We start from the raw sequence: 12,114 nt of genomic DNA, 5'->3' as shown, positions 1-12,114 counted from the left end.
AAGGTGGATAGAATTGTAAGAAGCGATATTCTTAAAGATAAAGCGCGCAAACAAGAAAAACAGGCACAGCTCAGACTTGTAACAAACTATAATAAGGCAGCCATCACACTCAGGAAAAGCATGAAAACTCACTGGAAAATACTAACCAGTGACAAATCTCTGAATAAATACATACTCGAAACAGCCCTTAATCACATAGAGGTGAAGCAAAAACATAAAAACGTTGATCAGTCCCAGCTATCTAAAACAGAGTGCGAGATCACCTAACTGGCTTGCACAAAGATGTATGGGATTCCACTGCTGTGGATGCTGCAAAATATGCCCTGTAGCTATGAATGACACCAGAACATTTTGTAGCCACCTGGGAAGGAATATGAGATCAAGCAAATGATAACCTGCAATAGTCACTACGTGATTTGCATTTGATCATGTAGATGCGGTAGCTTCTATATAGGCAGCACAATCAGGACACTAAAAGAGAGAATATATGAACACCTGAGGGCTATCAAACATAAGGACACACAATATGTAACTGCATCACACATTAATGAATGCCAAGCGCAAGCAGGTAACAAAACAATTGCATTCTGTGGTATTGAGCTGGTGAACTTAGACCAAAGAGGTGGCAACCGTGAGTTGCACCTTAGACGTAGAGAGGCACTCTGGATAATGAAGATTCAAGCAGTTGACTACGGAATGAATTCTGATCATGAACTTCATTAGTTCCTTGGGGACTGAGTGACTGGTGTACCACTAAAATTTTAAATTGATACTTGTATAGCGCACTATTCACCCGCAAGGGTCTCAAGGCGCTTGTACGAATACCGCTGTGGAACCCATCCTGGCTTTCCCTATGAGGCGTCCACTCCTGGGCACCCCCAAGGTGGATGCCAGGCATCCTTAGCGTTGTGGGGGCCGTTGTGGAGATTAAGCAAGCTATTGCCCAGAGTTGCAGAGTGGGACTCCATGATTGGAATAGGCACTGAGGCGAGAATTATCAGGTCCATGGAATTTTTGAGCCCAAGACCCGCCAAGGCGGGGAATTGAACCCTGGTCCCGGGCTAGACCTCTGCATCAGGGTCTGCCGCTCTAACCATTGAGCCACACTTCTCCACTGTTATCTGATTGGAATATACACACAAACACACAGATGGGCATGATATTGGGATATTATGAAACAAACGAAAGGAAGGTTCCTAGATATGTGATGAGATACAAATGCCACCTGATGTATTTATAATATGATTCTATGATAAACTGTTATTTATATAAATGCTTATGAAACATGCCATAGAATGTATCAGTATGTTAACCTCTCTGTATTGAAATTAGGTGGAATCCCATAAATCATGATATTAAGACCGATTGATTAATGATGGTTTCACGATAGACACAATTGATTGCATAGATCATATATAAGCACCCTTCCCACTCCTAGTCTGACTTGGTGACTATCCACCAACAGATTACTTTCCTTAGTCATCATACTATATATATTATTGAGATACACTGATGACTATATACTCACCATCAAATTACTATTACACTCACTACGTGCCAATTTCAGTGATTTATGACCTTCTAGATTGAACCAGGTCCACTCCAAGATGGAACCAAGCATTTCCAACTTTGAGTTGGTAGCGACACCAGTACGATTGTCTTTAAAAACGCAAATACTTATATGATTTGCAGAACGGCCCGAAATATAATATTTTTATAATGAATATTTGGAGAATGAGATCTATATCTCTATTTTTTCACGGGATCTGATTTTCTGGTTCGCCGTTTAATTGATTGATAACAGAATCGGCACGGCAATCTGATCAAGTACCCAAGTTCTTGAGAAATATGCATAATAGACGTCAGTAAATCTTAAGAAATTTGTGCTGTCTGATATTTACAATCCGACTCCGCACACACTTTGGGACACGCAACATGCCGACGGATACCGCCATAAGCGATACCCGGATGTCTGCTCTAGTGTTCCAGGAGTTTTTACTTATGGGCCACTTCCGTGTCTCAGTTTGCACACGATAGCTACACGGAGACACTGACAGATTCCATGGCGGAGAGTTGCAGCTAGATACAGGAATGTTTTTTAGTTTAGCTCCTCGCCCAGTAGTTGCTTTGCCCGATATAGTCTGGCGTAATATTGATAAAATCCCCTTGTTTGCTTCTCGTTTCCATAGACCGACTGGCAGATACGATACAGTCACGTCCGGAACATCAAACACGTCCCGGACCCTGCATTTTAAGTGAGTAGGACCGATGAGCATATTAATCTATGAGAGGAGCGTGAATGTATCTGTAAATATTGGGAACCTTACTGATAGACCTAGACGATGATGTGATGATGTTTTAACTCATTGGTCTTGAATATCAAATGATTGGAATCAACTATTCCATGCTAGATTGGAGATTGAAATTACTGGAGGCTAGATTTATACAGGCTGGCTATAGGTGAACCATTTTGTTTTGCTAATGCTGACAATGACGATGATTTAACCATAGATACCCGGAACTTATACTTGATCAATATATGATTCATGGATTCAGACATAAACAGACGTAGGGGACCCAGGTGGGCCGCCCTTATTAATCTTGATTTAATATATTCTTGCAGAAAATATTAACTCTAGAAGACTCGATCACAAACTACTATCAAAATTTTCCCAGCCATATTTAGGCTGGGATGGAAATATAACCAGCCAGAAGGTATGTCTCCTACCTTTGGGTGATGTTTTATCTTGTCAATAGTTGATACAATTTCTCTGGATTTGATTACATATGTGTACTGTCATTGACTTTAGGCGCAATATACTTTGTGGATACTTATAAGGTAGGCCCGGGGCTTGCCTCAGTTCTTGCATCACATGCTGGACACAATCACATGGGGGTGTCACAGTACTTATTGTTTGATTCTGAATATCACATCGCCCACTCCCTACCCCCACAACATCATAATGCACAAACCGCTCATCTCTATTCTTTCTCACGAACACGACCATCATTGATTAGCTCGTTTTTTTTGTGTTAACAATTTGGACTTAGGGATTCATATTGATGCTTTTAATCTACTATTATTTACCTCACTCTCATGGGTCCGCTACATAGTCATTTGCAGGGACCTCCTATGCTACTTGCATGGGTGAAATGTAAAATTACCTGTATTATAACATGATTGCCCGTTGTAACTTGGGCTTACACTGCATTATCTGTATATGTTTTCCAGCCCTGAGGAAGTCGCTGGTGTCTTGTCCCGAACGACAAAACACGTGTCGGCTGGTGCCTGAACAAGCAAAAAATAGATAATAAAAAGCACATATGACATCCATGCTCATGTTGAATATTTTAAGTCACTTAACTTGTTAAAATCTATATATTGGTGTGCTAGGATCTTGAACAAAGTTATATGATTGGCTGATCTGATTGTTGAGGTGTTGGATGATTGCCTCCACCCTGAGCACCCATAAGTGAGAATTACTCGAACACCTAATACTGACCGCCATCAAGGGCCAGGGTAAAATCATCCCAAATCATTTACCTGGGAGAAAACCACTCCTGCTTTTCAGGCAAAAACAATTGCCTGCTGTGCATCCATTTTCTATACATCAGAGCACAATCTTTTTAGAGACTTATCTTTGTTTTTGTGGAGCAAAATGTTGATCCAGTGGCTTGAAGCAAAAAACTGATTATTTCTTTAGCTCGTTTTTATTTTATTTAAGAAGTGTTGTAAACGTTTGACTTTTCAGGAGATACATTTAGAACACTCTCCTCTACATAGCACCTTTATCCGCATATTCTGCAGAGCAGTTTTAAGTAAATTGCTCCCCTCTCCTCCCCACACACTACCAACCCTCTGGTTTCTATAGTATTGTCATCATTTACTGCAATTGCTTCATACAATATGTGGTTGGTATATCCATTGTTTATGGACTTTCTAGGTTTACAAGTTCTTACACTGACATTTTCTCCTCATCCCTACTTAATCTTAAAAAAAGCTCACTTCAACTTAACCCTCTTCTTTGTTCTCTGTGCCAGAGAAACTTGCACAGCGTGTGTGTGTAAAAAGTCCTACACTTACTAACAAGCTAGAAGCTGGGGATATTCTGCACCACCATAGAATGCCTCTAAGTTGGAACCTCTAGACAATAAGTGCAAGTAGTGGGAGTGCAGGCCTGCTGCGGCAGCAAATTCCTCCACTCTGCTAGATGAGGACGAGGCCATGAGTGGTGCAACATAAATGAGTACAGGATACATGTAGCATCCGTGTTGTGGGAGGGAGAGAAAAATATGAATGTTGATCATAAAAATATAGGTGTTGTTTTGCTTTAGCTTTATAGGATTGCATTACATATTGCTGTATATTCAAATACGGCGTGAGGCAGTGGACCAAGCTGAAGACCAATGGGCAGACTGCATGGAAGGTGAAAATACATGGGAATAATTCAAAGAAGGGGTGGGTGCTGAGGCCTTATTTTAACAGAGGCTGTTTAGACTACCTTAAAGCAATGCAGTGTCCTTCTTTGATCACCTTTAAAGTCTTAAATGTAATCTAGAGCAGGCTCTGTATGTATAGCCAGCTACAGAACCTGGCAACTGAAGAAACATAACTTGCTGTATTCAGTCCCAGCTACAACACCTGTACAATGCAGGAATGTTCAGCAGCACAATATTATAAGACTACAGAAGCAACACGTTATTTTCCTCCAACACCTGCTAAAACACTTTGCCACTGAACTAGTATTTGCTGCCCCAAATGCATCACCTATGCACTGCGAGAAAATGCACTGCCTTGAGTTGCTGTGTAGCATTTACGCTTTACACAAGCATGCCCTGCCTTTTTTCGCAGCTGTAGTTCCTGTGCATTGCAGGATAATTCCCTGCATTCAGCTCCAGCTGAAACACATATGTGCTTCACGGGCTTGCTCTGCAGCACCGGTGCATTTCATGGACATGCCCGGAGAGTTTTCACTCTCAGAAACTGCAGCACTCACTTTTATCCAAACTGCAACACTACATGTGCTACTGTAAGAGATGCATTGCCCTCCTTCCCCAGCTACAGCACTTGTGTGTGCAGTGCAGGAGGAGAATTTCACTCATTTAACCACGAATGCTAGAAGTCCTTGGGGTCACCATGTCAGTTATAACCATAGATCTTCTCCATGAGAAACCTGATTGCGCCTGCTCCAGGATGTGCATGCTGAGAAGGGAAAGGATAAGATGTTGAGAACTGATGTGAGAAGAATCATCATACTTTCTAAAGCCAGTCACTGCATTCCCCACTCAGTTTTACCCTCTGTTTGTCTACCACTTTCTACTGAAGTCTCACCCCACTCGTTTCTCCTTTAGACTCTCTCCCCTCAAGTTTGCCATTTTCTTTTCTTTTTTCTCAAGACTAGTTACTAACTTACCTTGTCACTCCCAGGCACTTCTAGACACTGAATTTTGCATCATATATGAATGTATGCAGATTCATTAACCTGCTGTTGTTAATGTTGGTGGAAACTATTCTATGATGGTAGTTGAAACTCCTGATTCAAATTCCTCTCCTATGAATCAAGGCCATGCATCAACTTAAACATCTTTGTTGGTAAATGCTTATAGGAAGGCCTCTGATTTAGTAGGACATACAAAAATATGAACTGGTGAGGCCTCAGTAGGTAAGGATCTGCAGTTTTAAAGTTACCTTAAAATAGCTATCCATGAAAAGCCAAGACAGCTATTGGCACTTTTATGTTTTGGAAGTGGATACCCAGAAAAATATTCTGACATTCCTCCATTCCTGCAGTATTGTGTTAACTCGGTGAAGTAGTCCATGATAGAGAACTAGGATTGTTTTTTCTCCATTTTAGATCACAGCATGAGGGATTATTTTCTAGGATCTTTCAGCTTAGCTGCATTGTTACAAATACACCCGTGAATGAGTTATCGAATGAAAACCTGACTGTAATGCTGTGTCCACCAGGGCACAAAATAAGATCAACTGGTTAAAGTTTTGCTACTGGGCTATGGTAAAGAGCATCACATCTCTTTTTTTGGAGCTTGAATCGTCTTCCTGCTTTTATTCCTCAGCTAGCTAGGTGAGGATTTGTTAAGTCTAGCTGTGATAGTTGCCTCCACGGACGGTATGTTTCTCTGCATATTGCTTTTGAGCCGCCCTCTATACCTTTCTGTCTCCCTTCATTTATTTTTTCACTTTGCTTATCCCTTTATTGTATCTGCAATCCCACTCACTCTTTTTTCCCCACCGTCCATGGGTTGGTTTTTATTTTGTTCTAGATCCCAATATTGTACTGTGATGCTTCAACTTCAGTCAGCCACAAATCTAATGCAATACTGTGTGTTCCCTTTGCTTTTTATCTCCCCACAGGATGTACAGCAAATGAGGGAGAAACTTCAGAAGGAACTGGAGGCTAGACTTGAGGAAAAGTGCATATCTCTGCTGACCTTCCATAAACCAGAGACAGGTGAGTGCTTGTTATGAAGGAGTCTGCAGGCAAGGATAGCAATAATGCTACTCCACCTTTCATGCTGAAGCCCAGGCTTGGCTACAGTCTGAACACTTTCACTCTCTCCATAAGATAAAAACTGTGATCTGCTGAAGTCCATGAAATCCCTACAGTTGGTGGTGAACCTGCAAGACGAGAAAAGAAGGCTGCAGAGCGAGTCTGAGAAGTGCAAAGAGAATGCAGTAACCCTTGAAAAGCAGAAGATGGCTTTTCCTCCGGTAAGGGGGTGGGCCTCCTTGTTCAGGATAATCAAAATAGATTTTATCAGTACCTGATTTGTGTGAGACAGGGACATCAGAGGTCATCTCTAGGAGTTTATTTCTTTGACCTCCCAATCCTACTTCTTACTGGAAGCAGTACCATTTGCATTGATAAACCTATTCTTCCAGCCCTTTTGTGTTATTTCCAATGTAAAGGTCACTCAGGGGGATGAGGAGAGTCATACTGGATATATTCCACGGATTTTATTCCCTGTTGCCTTTTAGAGGTAAGTGGGTTGCTTTTGTAGTGTAACTTAATGAGGGCTAGTGAAGAGTGTCTTGGCTTCTATACAGATCTTAAGCCCTATCTCCTTCAGAAAATGGAGAAATGTGATTGTGTATACTTTACAAGCCCAAAACGTTAATCTTTGTATATTCATGATGCATGGTTTATAAAAATGATGAGGAGAGTTGCTGACTTGAATCCACTCTTGGGTTGTCGCAACAGTATACCCGGGCTACTTGCGTTATCTTATTGTGCGGCCGCTGTGATTTTCACATAATTATATATTTGCTGCACCTGTCACGTAATCCATTATAGGCCACATAATTTGCATATTTTAACAACAACAAAATTTGTTTCTAGCTCAAATGGTTCAAAAGTAAGTAAAAATGCAGCGGCACGTGTTGCCACACAGTAGCCTTTGGAAAGGTTGACTGATCAACTTTTTGTTGCTTATTCCCATATTTCGGTGCTAAACTGGTCCTAATGAGGTGGAACCAATGCACAGACTGTATAAACGAGTGTTATAGTGACAAAATAATGAAGTGATACGATCACAAAATGTGTTTTTTATTATGCAGCATAATTTGCCTCTTCATGCTGCATAATTTACTCAACCCTGCTGCATAATTGGGCCCTCCCCTGCAGCATAATTTCAGTGGCCCTGTCGTATATCCATGTTATCATGGTTAGCTGTTCTTTTTCAGTGTGGTAGCAAGAAAGAATACTGGTACATCCTGTTCACCTTATCTATTTTTTTTTCCATCATGGCTTCAGACCAGATGTCTAGCATCTGTTACACAGCAAATTTTGAACTAGATTGCATCTTTTGGAGTTACTAACTGCAGGAGAGTATTTTATATGTGGTGAGCTGAGGCCTGCATATGGGTTTGTGTTCCATTGTTTTGTCCCGAGGTTTAGAGTCTGCACTGGTTTGACTTTCCTCCAATCTGGGAGGGTATATGTTGGGGCAGGAATATCCTATGCTTGGTTTACAGACGTGTCCTCTGTCCTGCTTACTCAACTAAGAGTTACTGGTATCCTAGTTTTTTGATTGGTAGCCTCAGGCTAATCCTGTGTTTATACAATGGCTTAGGCCTGCTTTGTGACAACTAATAGTGGCCAAAGACTACTGCCCATGTCCCAGGTTTGTGTGTGTCACATGGTGGTGGCAGCATCCTGTAATTTGTGAAGATTTTAGCATGATCAGTCTTGTGTTGCAGGAGTGGGAGCCTACTGGCCAGCTTGTGTACATTTCCACCTCTAACAATGAACCTGGAATCCTAGTGTGAGACCCTGAGTGCATGGATGCTTGTGTATGGTGTGCGAATGGTGAGCTACATGTTGCTATGAGTGAACCACATTCGCACAGGCCTGTCCGTTCCATTTTGAATACCTTGGCCTGTCCTTGCGCACAAGACTAAGTGAGGTTATTTTCCTGGGCATCTGACATTTCTGAGACTGGAGATGGGGAATTAAGGCACAGAAGCATGGAGAGATGAGACTGGCTTCCTCTTGGACTATCAATTAAATCAGTTGATGCAGAAAGGCGGCTGCTGATTAGTCTTCCTGGAGACTGCTATTTGCTGGATGGTATGATGTAAAGGTGGACTGTAGTTCCTTTTGTCTTGATCTTAAGGTATTTTGAGCCTTTTGTGTTTTTTCCTAATCACTGTCTAGTGTGGCTGTGATAGTCTCGTGCAGAATGTTCACACCTCTTTGTACCTCTGTTTGGGGTTTGCAACCCGGAGATTGCTCTGCTGTGATGAGCATCATTGAATACTAAGGCTGAGTCTGGAAGGCCGCCTGAGAAGGACGCTAGTAGAGCCAACTAGGCTGAAACAGGTCTTGGGTTGCTTGTGTTCAGTTTCTGTGAGGACCTGGAATGGCAGTTCAGGCTTGACTGTTCCTATGTAAAGACTGGTATTCATATGAATGGGGCTAATCTGAGGTGGCTCAGTGGCCAGAAAAAACAGTGGCCTGGAATGCTACCCAAGCCGATTGCCAGCTGTTAGACTATTGCAAGCATTCTGCCACTCACCATTTGTATGTTTGATCCCTCGTAAAATAACCAAATGTAAATTATTCTACAAGTACAGGGGAAGTGTGGGGAGTTGTGGATGAATAAAAGGACTACAAGAAAATCATTTAACAAGTGCACATTCAGTAGTGCCCGATACTACATGTTTGATATTGTTTCAAAAGGTAGCTTAGATGGTCTATTTAGCATTGAAAACTGGCCGCAGAAAGACACTGCACCTATAATTAGTTAGATCAGTTGGTGCAAGAGGGCCATGGGATGGTAACAAGTAACAGTGATGAAAAAAGAGGTGGCCAAGTAGCTGCAATTTGTAAATTGTAAGAAGCACCTCAGCATTATTAACCCATATACTGTACATCTTCCGAGTATGGCTCCCAAATATTCGGAAGGGCAATATTTAGACCTTATTTTATATGGGATCCTGAGGATGGAAATAGGTGAAATCTGTCCTATATAATGGTGTCCTCATTTATTGTTCTTTATCTAAGTTCATGTAACTGGAGACTGTCATTTTAAAAATAAAACTTATGCAGACCTATATGAATATAGTCAAAGAAAAACTGCTTGTAGCTTTAAACATGGAAGCTGAGTTGCTATTAGCTAACGTGGAACTAAGTAGAACTTTAGTAACACAAAACTCTCCATCGATACATTCTATGGCACAGTGTCAGAAATCTGCAACAACATGGCACAATTGAAAACAAATTGATCAGCCCCTCAATTGTTTACTTCCTTGCCAGTAGATTAAAGTTAAGTCAAGGAAAAGTAAGCTTGTAAGCGATCACCTTGAGCTAAAGAACAAAAAAAGAATTATCAATAACTGTTAAGGATCATCCCCTCGACCATGTTTGGACAGTGAATCTTTCATTAACACAATTAACAGTCCTACCTTGAATTTGGATGACCATTTTCTCATTAAATCTTATTTGGAAGGGATGCAATACAACCATAAATCCAGTTTAAAAAAATATTTACATAACTGGTCTTGAGTGAACATGGAGAGTTTTCGTACCACTCTTCTGGCTTCAATGCCTACTTCTGTCCTTTTAATGGAGAATTCATTTATCCTTTGGTTATGCCACATGCCTCTCTGCGTAATTCTGACACCTTCAGCTGTTCCAAGTCTGCCTTGTGGTTCACAAAGGATATGAAACTCACTAAGTTAAAACTCTGCCAACTAGAACAGAAATGGTGCATAGATTATGCCCCGACAAGATCCTCATTAAAAAGAGCTTGAAGCATTATAAATCCCTACTACTGCAAACAAAGACTCTTGGTTTTTTTCTCCACAAATAAAATATTGCGCTCTGCTAATCTGAGGACATTTAAAATAGTTTCAGAACGTTCTAAACCGAATTGTCTATCGATTACTCCTTCCATGGAATTTTGCAATGTGTTGAACACATATTTTATTGAAAAAATAAACACAATTAAGGATACAATCCCAAAAGGGATTAACGAGTAACCAACATGTCCACAGGACAGGGACCCAATTACTCTAACTTCTCGGACATTAGCTCGATAGAGAATTGGGAGGCCTCGACCTCCCAGACATTAGGCTTCAACACTTGGCATGGCTTCTGCAATACACCGCCCAGTGGTGTGTGGAAGGCCGTAATATGGAGAAGGAACTGCTGGCAAATCAAAGCAATGGAATAGAACTCCCAAGGTACCTGTTGTGAATGAAAGAAAGTCCGGTCCAAGTGGTATCTTCAAGTAGTTTATTCAAGTCGGATGTAAGATGATAAGAATGAAGGAAGTAACAAACCCCAACAGGAGCAGCTTCCTTGCTGCTCAGCCCAACACTCAACTGACACTCACCCACGCATCCAACACTCTGACATCATCACTCATGCTAACATTCTACACACATCAACTGGCTGAACAACGAGCTAGAAGCAGACACCACACATCTTCCCACTTTAATAACAACAGGAAGGAAGAAACAAGGAGTGAGCATTACAATGGAAGATACAAGGAGTAAGCATGTAAATAACATTAGGTATCTCAAATAAAAGCATACCATAATAATGGGCAGACATGCAAAGAGAACATAAAGCACCGAATATGGAAGATGAAGACCATGCATACATTGACAAAGAAAAACAGGAATAACCCACACCCTTCTTCCCCCTTTAATAGAAACATCACATATGCAAATTAAAATGTAAATCATGTGGAAGAGCAAGAGAAGAAGAAAATTAGGAGATACTAACACAGGAAGAAGGTATTAAAACAAGGTAAAGAAAGACAACAATAGCACAGCAATAGTAATGCAACACACAGAGAATTTTGACGCTCCAATTCACCACCAAAACACACCAGTTGGCCTGACCAATGTGGAGATGGCAAGCAGAAACAGCAATTGAAAAAACAGATAGTACAAGATAAAGACAAGAAAAACACTCAAAATGTAAAAGAGAAGTGTAAGGAAAACTCATTTGAATTAAGAAAATACACATGACACATGGCAGCAATAAAATGTAAAATCAACGTACAGATACCATGTAAGATGAAAATACAGATTTTCATAGATCCCATGAACAGGATATATGACAATAAAGTACTACGGTTTAACGTAAAGTACTGTAATAAAAATTGTAAGAAACAGAACAAAGACAACTCTCCAGCAGGAGCTTGGAAAGAAAGTACTATTACATTTCTGTAACTGTAAAGTAATAAGCACTGTAATGAAAATTGTACAGCTAGTACGCGTTGTAACATATGCCCTACAGGAAGGCACTGTAAAGTAATGTAAAGTAAATGTAAATAAGCACTGTAAAGAATTGTAATGTATAGCAGTGTAAGTGACCTGAAAAGTCACGTAAAATGGGAGCAATGTCGCTTGTAAATCTTAATGAGAAATTCCATGTGGAATTTGTAATTAAAGTAACATTGCAACAAATACTACAATAGGAACATTGAACATTCTACTACAAGAGGTTGCGAAGGAAGCACTGTAATGTGAAATATACAGCCAGTAGGCTACTGTAACAGATGCTTTAAGCATTGTAAATTCTGACATTTTAATGTATTGACATCGTGAAAAGTCACGAAGCATACAAGCAATATGGCTCA

General features: G+C 40.6%; 1 protein-coding gene across 2 annotated transcripts in view; it reads left to right on the top strand.

Annotated features, from left to right (window-relative positions):
• The window catches only part of HAUS4 (HAUS augmin like complex subunit 4), a 132,484-nt gene that overhangs the window by 24,810 nt on the left and 95,560 nt on the right, over window positions 1-12,114 (top strand). For both annotated transcript variants that reach the window (XM_086923663.1, XM_086923664.1), the window contains 2 exons: window positions 6,374-6,470; window positions 6,585-6,730. In XM_086923663.1, the coding sequence (XP_086779789.1) occupies window positions 6,374-6,470; window positions 6,585-6,730 (243 nt within the window). The remainder of the gene's footprint in view (window positions 1-6,373; window positions 6,471-6,584; window positions 6,731-12,114) is intronic.

Source organism: Lissotriton vulgaris, chromosome 5, assembly GCF_964263255.1.
Source record: "Lissotriton vulgaris chromosome 5, aLisVul1.2, whole genome shotgun sequence".
Lineage (NCBI taxonomy): Eukaryota > Metazoa > Chordata > Amphibia > Caudata > Salamandridae > Lissotriton > Lissotriton vulgaris.
Note: the sequence above shows the minus strand (reverse complement) of the source record. Positions and strands in the feature narration are given on the sequence as shown.